Consider the following 18,424-nt stretch of genomic DNA (forward strand, 5'->3'; position numbering starts at 1 on the left):
CATTGTGGAAAGATTAAATTATTTCTTTGCTTCAGTGTTTACTGAAGAGGATATTGGAGAGATACCCGTTCTGGAGAAGGTTTTCAAGGGTGATGATTCGGATCAACTAAACCAAATCACGGTAAACCTGGAAGATGTGGTAGGCTTGATTGACAAATTGAAGAGTAGAAAATCACCTGGGCCAGATGGTATACAGCCGAGGGTTCTGAAAGAACTAAAAAATGAAATTTAACACCTACTAGTTAGGTTACAAATTTTATCATTAAAATCATTCGATGTACCTGAAGATTGGAAAATGGCCAATGTAACCCAGATATTTAAAAAGGGATCCAGGGGTGATCTGGGAAAGTATAGTCCGGTGAGCCTGACTTCAGTTCCGGGAAAAATTGTGGAATAGACATGGTTTGATGGGACACAGCCAGCATGGATTTACCCAAGGGAAGTCTTGCCTCACAAATGTCCTACATTTTTTTTTTTTGAAGGGGTGAATAAACATGTGGACAAAACTGAACCAGTAGATGTGGTGTATTTGGATTTTCAGAAGGCATTTGACAAAATTCCGCATGAGAGGCTTCTAAGAAAACTAAAAAGTCATGGGATAGGAGGTGATGTCCTTTTGTGGATTACAAGTTGGTTAAAAGCCAAGAAACAGAGAGTAGGATTAAATGGTCAGTTTTCATGGTGGAAAAAGGTAAACAGTGGAGTGCCTCAGGGATCTGTACTTGGACCTGTGCTTTTTAATATATTTATAAATGGTCTGGAAAGGGGTACAATGAGTGAGGTGATCAAATTTGCTGATGACACAAAAATTATGCAGAGTAGTTAAATCTCAAGCAGATTGTGGTGTATTGCAGGAGGATCTTGCGAGACTGGTAGATTGGGCATCCAAATGGCAGATGAAATTTAATGTGGACAAGTGCAAAGTGATGCATATAGGGAAAATTAACCCTTGCTGTAGATACACAATGTTAGGTTCTATCTTAATATTTACCACCCAGGAAAGAGATCTAGGCGTCAGTGGATAATATACTGAAATACAGCCCAGTGTGTTGTAGCGATCAAAAAAGCAAACAGTTAGGAATTATTAAGAAGGGAATGGAAAATAAAACAGAGGATATCATAATGCCTCTTGATCGCTCCATGGTGAGACCGCTCCTTGAATTCTGTGTGCAGTTCTGGTCATCGCATCTGAAAAAGGATATAGATGCACTGGAGAACTTGCAGAGAAGGGTGACCAAAATAAGTGGCGAGTAAAGGCTAAAGAAGTTAAGGCTGTTCAGTTTGGAGAAGAGAAGACTGAGGGGGGATATGATATAAATCTACAAAATCATGAAAGCACTTGAACAAGTTAATATAAATCGCTTATTCTCTCAGATAATAGGACCAGGGGGCACTCCATGAAGTTAGCAAGTAGCTCATTTAAAACAAATCTAAGAGAACTCTTTTTCACTCAGTGCATAGTTAAGCTCTGAAATTCACTGCCAGAGAATGTGGTTTCAGCAGTTAGAGCAGAGCTTTCCAAACTTTTCATGTTGGTGACACACTTTTTAGACAAACATAATTTCGGGACACAGTAATTCAGTCTACTAGTAAACCAGAGGTTAAAGGTTAAACGAACGAAACATATTTCGACAATTTATGTATGTTTCCTTAAATATATACATAAATAAAATGTTTCACGACACAACCTATCTCATGAAAACCTTAAATTTATATTAAAAATATATATTCCAAGATTCATGTTATTGTTATAATTTATGAGAAACAATAATAAAACAAATTGTCTGTCCCCCACACACTCATCTCTCTCCTCCCCCCAGCACATGTCTGGCCCCCACACACTCATATCTCTCCCCCTCAAGCACATGTCTGGCCCCCACACACTCATATCTCTCCCCCTCAAGCACATGTCTGACCCCCACACACTCATTTCTCTCCCCCCCCCAGCACATGTCTGTACCCCACACACTCATATCTCTCCCCCCAGCACATGTCTGGCCCCCACACTCATGTACCTTGTCTTTTTGATTGTTGCCAGTTAAGTGCTTCACTCCCTTCCATGATCACCAGACACTGCTGCTTGCAGTCAGTACTCCTCATGGCCAGGCCTCATCGGCAGCAGCAGCCAATGCAAGGATGGCTAGGCTCGTTCCACCCACCAAGCCCCCCCAAAAAACGCAATTGACAGCAAAAATCACCCAATAATAAGCAACCCATAAACTGAAAAAAAAAAGTGAATCTCTAGAAAAAAAAAAGCCCAAACTCGCATCAGAGTTGACCAGGCTTGCGCGACACACCTGCACACTGCAGGTGACACACTAACGTGTCCCGACACACAGTTTGGAAAGCTCTGAGTTAGAGTAACTGGGTTTAAAAAAGGTTTAGATAAGTTCCTAGAGGATAAATCCATAAACTGCTATGATGGTAATTAATAAGCAGTAGTAGCTTGTGATCTGTCTAATATTTGGGTACTTACCAGGTACTTGTGACTTGGATTGGCCACTGTTGGAAACAGGATACAGGGCTTGATGAACCCTTGGTCTGACCGAGTATAGCATATCTCATTTTCTTATGAAAGATCCTTTTGAACCACTGCAGTCAACTTCCCTAAAATTCCTAACCTGGAAGGTGATTCTTCTCATTGCTATCACCTTGGCGTGATGAGTGAGTGAACTTGAGTCCTTGGTGCATTTTTCACCTTACTTACAATTCTTCCATGACAAGGAGATACTCAGGACGCATCCAACGTTTCTTCCAAAGGTGATGATGGCTTTTCATATCAGTCAAACCATCACGCTCCCTATGTTTTTTTTTTCTCCAAAACTGCACAATAAAGTATGAGAAAAACTTACATACTTTGGACTGCAAAAGGGCACTGGCATACTATAAACAGAGAATGCAGCCTCATAGATGCTCTTCACAATTATTCATCTCTTTCAATCCCAACAAGGTGAGTGGCAGTAACTAAGAGGACTCTATAAAATTGGATTTCAGGCTGCATACAGTACTGCCACACATCAGTGCACCTACCACTAACTGGTGCAGCCAAACGCTTCGAGGTGCGGGCCACGGCGGCCCCAGTTGCACACCTCCGAAATGTTGCCATGGAGGACATTTGTAAAGTGGCCCCAAGGACATCTATCCATACTGTTAGTTCTCACTACTGTCTGGACCAATTAGCTTCAGACAGTGCACTGGGACAGGCAGTACTAACAAGTATGGTCAATCAGAAAGGCCTGTCCACAAAAGGGGGAGGGGGGGTCCAGTTGTTTAAAAAAAAAAAAGATGGGGATGAAGGGTCATTCACGGGTCTCTCCACCAGCCAATTCACCCCACCAATCCTTTGTCACAACCTGAAGCTTGGGACTTCCAGACAGCATGGCTAATTCAGCCTGCTTATTGACAGAAAAAAAGCAAGTTTGCTTACCATAAATGGTATTTTCTGTAGGTAACACGATGAATTAGCCATGTGTACCTCCGTCCTCCCTGGACATTCCTTTCTTCCTGGCCAGAGCATGGCTCTGGCCGTTATTCTTAATTATAGACTGAGGAAACTGATCACGGGATTCGCGCGGGAAGTGCTGCACAGGCGCAGCAGAGCAAAGCTCTTGTCTGAGAGTCTGTATGAACACAGTCAGATGATGTCATACAGACAGCATGGCTAATTCATCCTGCTACCTACGGAAAACCCAGTTTATGGTAAGCAAACTTGCTTTTTTTTTCATACTTGGAAAAATAAATGGTGCATGTGAATTGTACATATAAAATAAGGGAATCGTCAAGCTTGCTATTTAAATAAGAAACATAGACTTGCAAGAGATGAAGATGGGGCAGTTGCAGGAGTGGGTTATTGGTAGATCGTGGAGAAGGCTTGAAGGAGACAGAATAGTTCTTTGAAGAAATAATGTTTTGGGACAGGGTGTGAAGGTGGAGAGGAAGAGAGTACTGGTGTATGACAAATGAGAATGGATTTCAGAGGATGGATATTGAGCTGGAGAGGGAGAAAATGAAAGACATTTCGAAATGAGAGTGAGCTGAGGAGAGAGATCTTAGCACAGGGTGCAGAAACTGGTGTAACAAGTGATAAGATATGGAAAGGGGGAAAGAGGTTTTTTTTTTTTTTCTTTTCTACCAGTGGGCTTCGAGAAGTAAGAATTTCGTCCATGTTACCATGTCTGTGCAAAACAGAGCTAGTGCCTGGGTGACTATAAGTTTATCAAAACAAAATCAAGAAACCTCAGAACTTTGTATATACATGCTATAAAAAGTTAAGCTCTTGACACTATAGAACTTGTAATCTATGATGTGTAAAATTCCTTAGGACAATACAACTGTCTTTGTATCTATCTTTAGGAACAAAATCTGAAGTCTGTGAACCTAAATGGATACACAAACATTGGTTCTGAATATTAGTGATAAATGTGAGAGTTTGTGGGTAATAGGGTGAGGGAGGTAGTGATGTTAGAGCAGTGGTTCTCAACCTTTTTTCTGTTGGGACACACCTGACAGATGGTTCTCACATGCGTGACACACTGACCCATGATCGTCACGGGGCTAGATGTAAAAGTACAGTTTGCATCCACGGGAACCCCCCCTGACCCACAATAATGGATGTAAAGCAAAATTATGACATTCCCCATACAACTCACCCTACAAAAAAGATATTCTGGTTCTGGTGTCATCGCAGTAACAGCAACTCAAACTCCTTCTACTTCCAGGCTCAATAGCCCTACTTATGAAAAGACAGCAGTTTACCACCAATGCATGTCCTCTTGAGAAAACACAACAAAATAAGACTGATAAAACGCTTACATGCTAGTAAAATATCTCATCTCGGTAACAGACACAGAACCGACCTAACATACTCCCAGGATCTGTAGTAATGCACATAAACTAATCCGCACACAGTTACACCTGTATTATGGAATACACTCAAACAGGAGCAACCCTATCTATGAAAAGGCAACACTACAAATATTAAATCAGGCCCTAAAAACCAATACACCTCTTATTAGGAAAACAGAACTAGCAAGCAGCTATAGATCCCCACACAGAAATAATTGTAAAACTATACTAATAAGCAGAATAAATGTTTCAAAACAGCTATGAACAGAATAACATCCAACAATTAAAACCTCATAAAAACTATTAAAAATTCTCCAAACACCAATAAAATATTTCAAAAAAAGCAGACACATCACATAATATTAAATAATTAAAATGGCAGTCAAGAAAAATAAACTTAAAAAGCCACCTTTACTTACCCCCTCCAGAAGCTCTCCTATTCCTCTTCCATGCAGGCCATAGCACACAGCAGAAGCAGCAGTAGAGGCTAAGCTCTATACTCATGGTCCTCTTCCTTAATCCCATGTCTCTCTCACACACACACACCATACCAGTCATGCCCCCATGACCAGTTTCTGTCTCTCACACACCAATCATCTCCCAAACAGTCTTTGACACACACCAGTCACCTTCCTAAAGTTTCTCTCATGCCATACACACACACACAGGCTTCCCACTCCTGTGTTCTACTTACATATACGGGCTTCTCACTCTCATAATCACTTTCTCTGTCTCACACACACTCACCAGTCTCTCACTCCCATGCTTGTTCTCTCCACATGCACAGGCTTCTCATTCCCATAATCACTTTCTTTCTCTCTCACACACACACCAGTCACCTGATCTCTCTCATGCATACACACACACAGGCTTCCCTTTTCCATGTTCTGTCTTACATATACAGGCTTCTCCCTCCCATGCTGTGTCTCTCACACACACCCAGGTTTCTCACTCCCATGCTCACTCTCTTCACATGCACAGGCTTCTCATTCCCATAATCACTTTCTCTCTGTTACACATACACACACACACCAGTCTCTCTCTCATTTCCATGCTTGCTCTCCACTGCACAGGCTTCTCATTCCCTGAATCACTTTCTCACACACACACCAGTCTCTCTCTCATGCATGCACACACACACAGGCTTCCCACTCCCATACTCTCTCTCACATAATCAGGCTTCTCACTCCCATGCTTTTTTCACACACACCCCCACAACACCATGCTTCTTACTCCTATGCTTTCTCACATACCCAGATTTCTCACTTCCATGCTTTTTCTCTCACACACACACACATCAGTCACATCCCTGACTGTCTCACACTCTCACATACATATCAGTCATCTCACTGAGCAGTCACTTTCATTGACTCTCACATATACACACACACACATCAGCTCTCTGACCAGTTTCTCTCAATCACACACACATTCTCTCACTTACACACAAGCTGGCTGGCTGCTTCTCTCTCTTTCTCTCATTCACTTCCTCCCCCCCCCCCCCCCCCCCCCAATGGTAGCTGCAGCAGCCTCCTCCAGCCCCCGCAGGCCAAGAAAGAAGAATCCCATCGGCCGTGGGAGGCTCATGCTGCTGTCTCCTTTCTCGATTACCAGCTGCTTCAATTGCTCGGGGGCCGATGCTGCAGCGGCCGCGGCTACTTTATCACGCGGCACGGTCTTTCTCCTTACTGCGCACCACTTCCTGTTCCGGGTCACGGGGGGGCCGGGAAGAAGAAAAGGCCAGCCGCGGGTGCCACAGCTTCTTTTAGCAGTGCTGCCGTTCCCACTGGGCTTGAATGTGTTGATAGCCCGGCGGCAACGGCAGCAGGGAAGAAAGAGCAGCGGGAGAGACCGGGAGCACGCGACACACTAGTGTGTCGCGACACACCGGTTGAGAATCGCTGTGTTAGAGGACTCCTATGAAAATCATGTCTTGCACATAATTGAGCAGTTATGATGACAGACTCTTAAGCTGGCAACATGTCACTTTTTTTGGATGATGGATTTGACACAGTTTGGCTTTCTCTGTCATTTGCTATAATATCACAGCATGTAGTGAATGCATCTGTCTAAAAAACGATTAAAATCTTAAAACTGTTTAAAGTGAAGCAATGTGCAAATCCTTTAAAGCAGTATTAGCTTGGATGTGTTTTGGGTTTTTTTTTTACTTTTTAAATCTTTTACTTTATATATTTTGTTCTTATGTATTTTATTAAAATCTTACACAATTTTTAAAATGCAAGCGTAACGGCTCACCGCCAGCGCTGCTCTGGGTGCCGGTCCTCTGCCTCTCGCTCAGGCCTTTCGTGAGTCCCTGATATTCCTGGAGTCCGTCAGCTGCTCGTAACTCCCTGGGTTCGGGTCTCAGCAGGCCCTGGCTTTGCTGGGCTTCCGGGTTCTCCTTGTACGGAGTTGGGGGTGAAACAGCCCCCAATCCCCAAAGATAACACAGAGACCGTTTCTTCAAAGTATTTTATAAGGCAATAGATGGATCTAATACATTTACTTCTTCACATCCCCCGCCTCCACCAGTTCTTGGTGCCTCAAAACCTAGATAAATGACCCTGCCCCCAAGCACTCCGGCTCCCTTACAACCGGTACTTGCGCAGAGTTACTTTTCAAGTCCCACACATCCTATATTTAAATACCAGACACACCAGGCTCTCCCGAGCCCTTCTCCCCAACTTCCTTTAAGGTGTAAGTTTTATACCTCTCCCCTTTCTGGCTACTCTGTATCCATATGAGAGCTGGAGGATTCCTCTCCCCCAGAACCTACCTCCATCTCCTCCTCCTGCTTCCCAGAGCCTGCTTTTTCTGGCCATTGCCACCATGTAGGCACGCCCTCTTCCTCTAACTCCATCGGTTCACCTGTGTCTGACTCGTTATACTCTGAGTCTGCCAGGTGTTCGCCTTCAGGCTCTCCCCATGGGTCAGGTGGTGGCTCTAAGAACCTGGGATTTGTAATTTTTCTTGTCCTCAACTGCGCCCTCTGCTGTCTGGCTCTGGTATTACCTGCCATCCTATGTTGTCTTGTCTGTTCCTGCCCCTGGCAGTGCTGCACTGCATCACAGCAAGGTATACACCTTTTCATCATGATCCTATATCGACCCTTGAAAATTCTTTCCTAAATACAGCTCAGTACTTTCACAAGGGCTCTCAAGCCACTTCCATTGTTCCTGCCCCCAAGTAGCTGCTGCTGCTGTCGCCACCACCATGCCATTACACCTTGCTGCTGTGGCCTTCACTCCTCTCCTGCTGTCATGCATAGTACATCTCCTCCTCCCCCAGTAGAGGTGTGAGTCAGCTGAGCAGTGTGGCCAGCCCTGTGTAATTATTTCAGGAAAAAAAAATTATAGTCTGGGATCAGAGTCTAGCAAACTGTAAAACTTACAATGGGATGTGCTAGAAATCCAAGTAAGATTTCTTTATGCCCAGAATGAGACTTAATAGCTGCGGAAAGCTGTGTGCCTTGTGGCAGAGGCTTGGCCAGGTGTTTGATGAGATGCCAAGGGTGTGATACATCAGCTGACAGAGCCAGATAATTTTTTAAATACATTTTATTTCATTAATTTTTTAAAATAATATCAAACGAGACAAATGCAAAAGAAAATGTAGATCATGTAAAAAAGAACTAAAGAAACGTATACAATTGCTAATCTTTAGCCCACATAAAGGGGGAGTTACAGAAAGAAAACAACATTTGAATACATAATATACAAGGATTCATACTAACTAACCAGTCTTTCAATGTTAACAACAGAAAAAACTTCTCCAAATGTTCAGGATCAGAAAAAAAAACATTTATTCCCTTGCAGTTTTATCATACATATGCACAGAAACCTTAAAAGAAACGTATCTCCAGGATCTAGAAGAACGCCTGGCTTTTCAAGAATAAACCATTTTCATCTAGCTTGAGTTGCTTTGCAACATCTGGAAAACTGCAACTTTCTGACCAAAAAAACAATTTCAAAGTCCACTTTGTCAGATTCTTGTACATATGTAACCACAAGCATAGCTTTTTCCTTGATCTCAGTTTGAGAATATTCCAAAAAATTTGTAAGATCTAAATTTTCAGGAACAAGATTGATCCTTCCCACATTACCCACAGAGGAAACATCTCTAATAATAACAGGCAGGTAAAATATTTTAGAAGCTGTGGAAATCTCCTTTGAAACCTTCAAATATGCAGAATAGAATTTCTTAAATTTTTCTAAAGGAGAAACTAGTGGAGATCGGGTAAAGTTCAGAATCCTTAAATTTAATCTCCTATTATAGTTGTTAATATCTTCCATTAAAAAAACTGAATCTCCTAATTAAGGCTTCATTACTGTCATAAAGATTAGAATACTTATCCCCAATTCCACCAAATTATCACCCTGTTTTTTAATCAGATTTGTATGCTTATTCACAGACCATCTAAGGAATTCAGCATGACATCAGTTTGGGTAGAGACATAAACTTATTAAAATATTATCGCTGTCCATAAAACCTCTAATGTGATCACTGCTGGTTTGATTAACAATGACTGATCCATTACTGTAATCTCACTGGTGGATAAAGGCAACAATTCCCCATCATCAAGTAGCTCCTCACCCCGGGCCAGTGAAGGGGTTGAAACTCTAACCACCACACTGTCAGCCCCATCCCAAACTAAAATCAATGATTCTGTCTGCAGTAAAGAAGGATCTTAAGGGTTCAGAGTCACAGGTGACATACTCTGTCCGGAATTAAGAGTACCAAGTTCACTCAGCCCGAAATTACCTTGATTCTGAAGAAAAAAAAAGACTTGACGTGTCAGCTGGGTTAAAGTAGACGGCAGGGCTTGGGGGGCATGCCTTTCCTCTTCTTACCATTGTGAACCTTGAAGTTTAAGAACATTTAAGCGAGAGAGAGAGAGAGCAGCCCCCTTTTGACATGTGGTTTTGACATGCTGGTGGCCCGGAATTGACATCACCAGGGGATTCCTCTAACCAGGGTACGGGGCCATTCAGCAAATTGCTCATAGGTCTCCCTCTTCTCATGCTCCCCAATTCAGCCGCAGCTTGTTATGTTTATATGGAGAAGAGACCAGAATGGACATCACCAGGGATTCCTCCAGCCAGGGGACCAGGCCACTCAGCAAACTGCTGGTAGGTCTCACTCTCCTTACGCTTCCCCGACAGAACCAGATTTTAACACGAAGCTGTCATAGGTTTGTTTTCTGATTGACTCAGTATCTGAGTGAATTGAATTAATTTCAGCAGAGCAGTTTAAGAACGTTACTGCATGTAATGTAATGTAATGTTGGTATAGAAATCATGCTATTCTGCTAGTAACTTAGTACGCTCTTTTTATATTACAATAAATGGAGAAATCATAACATTAATATAACAGTAAAGCCTAACTACATAACACTATCATATTAAAAATCACAATGTACATATAAAATAAATGCATAATACAAATTATTAAATACATAATACAATAAATTACATCAGCATAAGTATTACTACAAAAATAAATTGATACAATACGTCAAAATAATAAGAATCCCCAGACCCTCATTCAGATTTCATCTATACCTCAATGTAAACAAAATCACTAAAGTTCCCTCAGTGCCACCTTTATCCCCTCCCTACTCTCACTAGATAGAAAAGGTTCATAAGTATAACATATTAAAAATCCCTTCACTACACAACTTCCCCCCCCCCCCCAGCTGTTCTAAAAAAAAGTTATCAGTCACAAATCCCTAATTTGCCTCCATTATAAACCTTATTAAAAAAAAACAATCCTATTTGTTCCTAATTAAATCTCCAAAGGTTTTTCTTAATTGTAAAATATTCATTGTGATTTATAGCTCCAATGATTATGGATTTCTCCTCCATTTGTCATGACTAGGCAGCCACTTCATAATGGATTGCAGTCACTGAGAGGTAGATTTATAAGTAAGGGAGATAAGTTTTCTCATGCAACAAATAGAAAGAGTGAGGAGTTTCCTGTACCAGAACTGTCACAACAGCAAACCTCTGGCACAGGGAGCACAGCTCCTTCCAGAGCTCAGTATAAGGGTGCTCTCTGAGCTACCTTCCCTCCTATTCCCAAGAGTTGAATGCACCAACTCTGCAGCATCCTCAGTCCTGGATAGCCTAAGAATCATGAGCCCGTACCCAGAATCTGACCTAATAATGTTTCAGAAGAATTCTACAAGTGGGCTTGGAGGCTTTAGTGGAGGATGTCATGATTTATTTAGTAAGCACAAATATCATTGGTGGCAGTCTATCACATAAAAATATGAACAGCTGAGCTTTGTTACAGAAGATTGGTTTGTGACTTACTGCCACTGTAAAGTTCTGGGCCCATCACTCTAAGAGAATATAATACATTGTGTCATTGTGACCCTGGATTTGAGGCTTGGCTTCACCTGAAGTCTTTTTTTCATATTTCTGGCTGGTAGAAGCAGGGCGAAAATGGAGCACTATATGTTTTCATTCTACACTGAGGGAGCGTATCAAAAAAGGAAAAGCTGAATTTTATAGAATAAAGGCCTCTCTGATTCAGGACCTGCCTCTGGGTGGTGCACCTGGGAGCTGCTCAGTATTTCTTCCACTGCAAGGGCTGGGGGTAGAGCTATGTTGTTCCCTTTTAGGCACCGCCAGGAGAGGAAAAGCAGGGTTGGCAAAGGCAAAACAGTGAAATACAGAGGAAAAAAACTTGTAATTTAAAACACATTTTCTCCCTTTTCCTTTGAGCATGTATCTTTCTATACGCATTTATTTCCCTTTCATCTCTTTACTTTTCTGATTTGCTAGATTAAAATGCCTTTTTAAGGCATCACACAAATGTATTGTTTTAATTTTTAACAGACCAGGTCATTGCTGGGTGTATTTGAAGAAGATGCTGCAGCTATTTCCAGTTACATCAGCCAGTTGTATCGGGCCATGCAGCGCATCTATGATGCACAGGTATGGTGTGGTCAGAAGGGTGTTTTTCATATGCACAACTTGCAAGTCAATCATATTTCATCTTTTGTACTTAATTTCATAATGTTTTATATAACAGTTAGAGAGGAGACTACCTTACGCTGCAACTGCATAAAGTCAAACATTTGGCTGATAATATCTGAGCTTCCGAATTAACCCCTGGGAACTGTTTGATTTGACTTGTTCTGATGTGACTCTGGCTCTAAGGGTAAAGGCATGAATGATGATGAAGGTACAGAAATCTTCAGGAAGGGACAAATAATGATGGCTCTACTGAATAATTTGTATATTGTGTTTATATATGTTTTTGTTTGATTTTATTTTTTTTAGTTGATAATGTGTACATCGCTTTGAAAGATTTTACTGTAAAACCTGGAAAGCGAGTAACAAATTTTATAAAATAAATAACAGGCCTGGGCAGGAACTATATTAAAAAGAAAGCGTGGTTTCCATAAAGTATTCATTCACACTTTGTAAAATTTATGTTCAGTAATTCTTTACTGGACATAAATTGTACATCTTATCTGTAATGTTGTAGGAAAAGTATATTTGCAGATTCGTTTTGACTAATCTGAGCTCTGCTTTAGAGAGAAAGCCATATGTTTGTGTCTGTGTTTTCAGATGTACGTGCCTATTTTTGTGGGCATGCATAGAATTATGTGTAGCATCTGTTACATTTGTTTTTTTTTTTTTTTGCTCTTTAGAATTAGGAAATATAATCTCTGGGTATCCCCTTTTGTACAATTCTTCCTGAATTGTATTTGTTGATCACCAAATTATTAAATAGTTCATTTTTCTTTCTTTTCTTCTTAGAATGAATTGAGTGCTGCAACTCACCTGACTTCTAAACTTCTAAAGGAATATGAGAAACAGGTAAAGTAGAGACTTCATACTATAAAGAGGAAAACAAGTTACATACTTGTAGCTTGTAAAGGGACTAAGCTGCTGTCTTCAGTTTTCAAGATTAGGCAGAATAGCTCCTATTTATATTAGAAAGTTTTCCTTCCTGACATCTTGGACCAAGAAATTTGGGGTGGGAAGGGTGTTTTTTGTTTTTTTAAAGATGCTATGACCAGGATTTGGGTGTGACTGGACATCTTTCTTTACAGCAAGGTTTCCCAAATCTGTGACCCAGCAACAGGTCGGGTTTTCAGAATATCTACAATGAATATGCATGAGATAAATTTGCATACATTGAAGATCTGGGAAGTCCTGCTTTTAAACTCCTTTCTTGAACTACAACAAAAATTTCAACAATAGAGAACAGTTATTTACCCTTTCAAATAATACTAGGACTAGGGGTTACTCCATGAAATAAGCAGCTAGCAAAGGTAAAACAAATCATAGGAAATATTTTTCACTCAGTGCACAATTAGACTATGGCATCTGTTGCAAGAGTTTGTGGCCAAGGCAACTGACATAGTGGGGTTCAAAACAGGGATGGACAAGTTCCTGAAAGAAAAGTCCATAAACAGTTATTAGCCAGGTAGACTTTGGAAAGCCAGCACTTATCCCTGGAAGTGAGATACAAGAAACCTATCAACTATTGGAGATCTGTTTGTACTTATAACCCGGATTGGCAAATGTCTGAGACAGAGTGCTGGGCTCAGTGGACCTTGATCTGACCCAGCATGGCACTTCTTATGAAGTCAAAGAATGAAATTACCTGTTTCTTAGTGTCCAGTCAGATGAATCCAGAACAAATGGGTTATGCACCCCCACCAGCAGATGGAGACAGAGCAAGCTGAAGTCACAGTACTACAGATGGTGGAAGTGCATTTCCCCATAGAGGATTGCTTCAATTTTAAAAAGGAGAATTTAGGAAGAAATTTACTGCCCCACTCTCCTGTGGTGACACCAAATGGTCCCTCCCCTAGTTGAGGTTTCCTGAGGTGATTTCAGAGGTCCCTCAGAGGTGTGCCTTAGCCCAGTAACTGGTTTCCGTCATGGGCTTAGCTTCTTGTGCAGCTGAAAGGCAGCGGGTGTAGGAAGTCTAGCGCGGCGGTGGCGGTACATGCCCTCTCCTCTTGTAGCCGGAGAGCGTCTCTGAGCTTCGGTAAGTTTAAAAAAAAAATAGATACAGAGACTTAGCGGGAGGTTTTACTTATAGGGTCTCCTCCTCCCTTCAGTCTCCGGCTTGGTGCGCCGTTCCAATTTTCGTCCCACTCCGTGGGAGGTTGAGGGACATGGGCAGCCTTGTGTGTTGAGCAATCTTTCTAGGCTAGGCCCCACTCCGGGGCTTTTGCTACATGCTGTGTGGTAGGCTGTAATAGCTTTTTGCATGCTTTATTAGGTTGCCCTCTTCAGGCTTGTTGGTTTGGCGTGTGTGTGCTGCTGTGCATCCAGTTGTGCACCCAGTTTTTGAGCGTATAGTGAGTTCACTATGCCTGGTTCTTCTCAGTAGATGGGTCTGGATAAGGATGTCTTAGGTGGGGCACCTGATTTTGGATCTTCCCTAACTGGTTACTCATAGGGGAAGGTAGTTCAATGAGTACATCCCAGGTATCCTTTCATCACGCGCAGTCCTTGGCTCTGTCCCAGGCTTCTAGGGCAGAGGCTCAGTTGGAAACTTGTCTTCTGTTACATGCCTGAGTCATCTTCTACCAACAGTGGCTCTTTTGGCTAGAGATCTAGACTTGCACGTATGATTCTTTTCCTGCCTCTTTTGAGCATGGAGAAATTCCCCCCAGTTTGGAACCATGTTGCAGCTCTTTCCTGAAGATGAACTATCAGACCATGACTATGCTTGGTGTTCCTGGGGTGGATTCTGCTTCTGAGTGAACAGAAATCCTATTTTGGTTTCTTTGCACACAGTCTCTTGTGTTTTTCCCTTGATGGAAGCCATTCAAGAATTGATTGATCTTGATTGGGGAACCCCAGAGACTAATTTCAAAGGAAGTCTGATTTGGAATGCCTTACCTTCTAGATCCAGTGTTAAGAGAGTGCTTTTGTTTCTGAAGGTTGATGCACTTGAGTGTGCAGTCTCCAAGTGGACCGCTGTTCTCACCGAAGGAGGAGCGGCCTTGAAGGATGCTCTTGATAGAGAGCTTGAAGCTATCCTTAAGCAGGCATTTGAAGCTGTGGCACTGGCCTTGCAGATCACTCTTGTTTGCTTCTCTCCCAGGCGGTTGATGACTCTGGGGTACATTTCAAATCAGTTATGGAACTTGCTGCTACCTTTTTGGCTGATGTGAGTTGTGATTTGGTTTGCACTTCAGTCAGTGGGTGGCTTCAATTGTGGCGGCCAGGCATCAGTTGTGGTTGAGAAATTGGTTAGCCAATGCGACCTCCAAGGTTAAGCTCACCCAGTTGCTTTTTAATGGCTCGCTCTTCTTTGGTGGCGAGTTGGAGAAGATGGCCAGTAAGTGGGGAGACTCTAAAGTTCCTCATTTGTTGGAAGATCAAAGATTGGAACAGCGCTCCCTTGTCATGAGAGTTCATGCTTTTGGTTCCAGGTGCCTTCAACCCTATAACGGAGCAACCTTTCAGAGGACTCTTCCCCCCCCCCCCCCTTCGGTAGGTCTCAGTTCTTGTTCTTGACAGCCCAGATGAGGTGCAGGCTCGGGTGGTGGACCCTCCTGGTCCTCCCAAGAAAGCTTTGCTGACCCACCCCCGGGATAGGAGATAGGGGGTCCCCTCTCTATCTCTCTTTTATCTGAGGTGGGTCGAGATCACATTGGATCAGTGGGGCCTGGTGTTTCGCAGTATTCCTCAGGACATGTTCTTGGCATTTCCCTGTCACTCCCCTCAGAAGAAGCAGGTGGTGGAGGGTATATTGGCAAGGCTCCTCAGGCTGAGGGCAGTGGTCCCAGTTCCCACATTTCTAGAAAATATGGGGTGATGTCTCATCCTGGACCTCAAGGGTGTCAGTCGTCATGTGTGATCGTAGCAGTATAGTTGGGGGAATTTCTGGCCTCTCTTGATCTGTCCAAGGCACATCTTCTCATTCCCATCCAATTGGAACATCAACACTTCTTGTGGTTCGCAGTTTTGGGATGCCACTTTTTTTTGGGGCACTGCCTTTTGTTCTGGTCACCACTCCCAGAACCTTTTCCAAGGTAATGGTGGTAGTTGCGGCAGTGGTGAAAAAGGATGGAGTACTAGTATACCCGTATTTGGTCGATAGGCTGATTTGCGCCAAGTCGCTGGAAGAGCTGCCTGGTGACTCGCAAGGTGAATTTCCTATTGCGAGAGCTTGGCTGGGTGGTGAACCTAGCCGAGAGCAGCCTTTGGCCTACTCAGTTCCTGGAACACTTTGGAGTTTGGTGTTTCTGCCGAGGCTCAGATTCAGAGGTTGCTAACCCAAGGCAGTCTGGTGTCAACTCTGCCCGACTGTATGAGCTTATCTGCAGGTCTTTGGCTTATTGGCGGTGACCCTGGAAGTGCTACCATGGGCGTGGGCGCATATGCAACCTCTTCAGCGCTCCCCCTATTGTTTCCCTATTTACCTGTGCAGGACCAGGCTAGATGCCTGGTCCACCTTAAATGACTTAAGGAGAGTTTGCTCTATGGGCGGGAACTTCAGGGCAATTGGGACTGAGAGCATAACCAGAGACTGTCCCATAAGATCTGGGATCCAGGTGGGGATGACCAGACCAGGCCCAGGTCTCCAGGAAAAAGGCAGCTCCTGTAACGTAATACTGCCCAAACACTGAGCTGATACAAAGCATTACATACTGTGAGTAGAGAGAGTAAAGATAAAGGCAGGTCCACTGTTGGTATATGAAGGTAAAGGCAGTCCACTGTTGTGTATATGATTGAAGCTGTGAATAAAGGTTGGGTTTTAACAAAGGCTGGAGTCTGACTAGTTCATGTCTCCAGGCACGAGTTTATGGGTCAAGCGGGCGCAACTCTTATTTTAAAACCTACAATTTATGTGCCTATATAAGTGTGCATGAGCAACAGAATGCGCAAAAAAAAAAAGGGTGGATTTGGGGCGGGGTCAGACGTTCTGTGGTAGGGCCTCCATTTACGTGCATAAATCCGGATTTTAAATCTGAATTCTTCATGTGTAGGGCTGTTTCCTGGTTATATTTTCATTACAGCCAAAAATTGACTGGGTGAGTGGTAAAATGTGTGAATAACCTTTCCATGTTAACCACTTAAAATTAGAAGCACACATACATTTTATTTATTTATTTATTTATTTATTTTAGGCTTTTCTTTACCGGCATTCCTCAGAGACGATATGCTGGTTTACATCAAAACAAGGGAGAAAAACTTAGAGAAATCAGTTACAAAAAACAGGGAGCAGCAAACTGGGAGATGCGAACGTAATATACATAAAAGAAGGAATAGAGGCATAAGAAAGATATCATAAAAACTAATACAGAGGCTTACGACGGGAGAATATATAGAAAACTATATTCAAATCATGTATCAATGTCTTAAGCATAAAGCAGAGGCAGGTGACAGGGTAAAGAGGGCGTTCAATGATGTTGTATAAAGAAACCGGAACTGGTGTAATAGAACTTAAGGAAATTAATAGGTAAGACCAAATTTCATCCTTGGGTCTGCTTTCCATTTACTGAAAGATGCCCTTTTGGCTGTAATTGCCTCTTTTTCCGTTGATAAGCAGGCTGAATTAAAATTACATATGTGTGACATCTGGTGGCACCGAATGCACTCTTCTCTCCTAGCTTGGAGAGCTTTGAACTCTACTGAGCATTTGCAGACGTTCTCGCATGGGCATTACCTTAGGAGCCTCCTCAGCCATTTTTTGTCTGAGCACAGCATGGATGCGTTCAGTCTCTTCAGATACTTTTGTTTCAAAATCCTTTACAATTTTTGTTGTTCATTATTTTCTTCAGTTTTCTTATTTTTAGTTTCCTTGCTGTGCTGCAGCATCCAAATGTCACTTTTCAGAGCAAAAAAACAAACAAACTGTGTTGCCTCCTGAAAATGACCAGCAAGAAGAAACCCACAGCGAGCGGTTCCTGACTTGCATGCATTGTAAGGTGATGCCTCTCACTGGCTGTTATTCTTCCTTTACTTTGGATGTACCTGTGGTTGGCTATCCCACATTCCCAACACTCTAGGGCTTAGAGGAACCTCATAAGTCTCTCAGAAGCTGCGGTAAATCCTCCTCCTGCAAGGCAGCTTGTCTGCCTTGCTGGGAAATGAGTTGAACAGGATCTTCTCAAGAACTCCCCCATTGGCCCAAATCAAAGCCACAAGGTCAAAAACAATTGCCCTGCATCGAATCTGAGGCTGCCTGGAAGAAATAGAAGTCTGCATCAGTGAAGCTAGATGTGCCAAGGCACTTGATGCACAGGGATCCTCAAAGCACGGGATACCTTATGGCACTGGGAAGCTTATCTTATCTATCCACTAATTACTACAGTCCTCATTCCTTCTGAGTTGATAGCAAGAGCTTCAGGTTAGAGTCTCCAGCTCCAGTATGCTTCATATTGTCACTTGCCTCCAAAAAAGAAAGAAAAGGAGAGAGAAAAAATTTTTGTTGAAATTCAGGAGCTTATCTTTGTCCTCAGAGAGGATGTTCCATTTGTTGCTTGACCAGATTGCAGCTCTAGTGAGAAATTTCCTTAACTTATTTGTGGTGAGGGAAGACATAATAGAGCTGCTCTTCTTCAGCACTATGCCAGTGATGTCTCGCACTG

General features: G+C 42.6%; 1 protein-coding gene across 1 annotated transcript in view; it reads left to right on the forward strand.

Annotated features, from left to right (window-relative positions):
* The window catches only part of APPL1 (adaptor protein, phosphotyrosine interacting with PH domain and leucine zipper 1), a 124,213-nt gene that overhangs the window by 3,471 nt on the left and 102,318 nt on the right, over positions 1-18,424 (forward strand). Inside the window, exons 2-3 of the mRNA XM_029600926.1 lie at positions 11,688-11,786; positions 12,618-12,677. Coding sequence (XP_029456786.1) covers positions 11,688-11,786; positions 12,618-12,677 — 159 coding nt within the window. The remainder of the gene's footprint in view (positions 1-11,687; positions 11,787-12,617; positions 12,678-18,424) is intronic.

This window comes from Rhinatrema bivittatum, chromosome 4, assembly GCF_901001135.1.
Source record: "Rhinatrema bivittatum chromosome 4, aRhiBiv1.1, whole genome shotgun sequence".
Taxonomy (NCBI): domain Eukaryota; kingdom Metazoa; phylum Chordata; class Amphibia; order Gymnophiona; family Rhinatrematidae; genus Rhinatrema; species Rhinatrema bivittatum.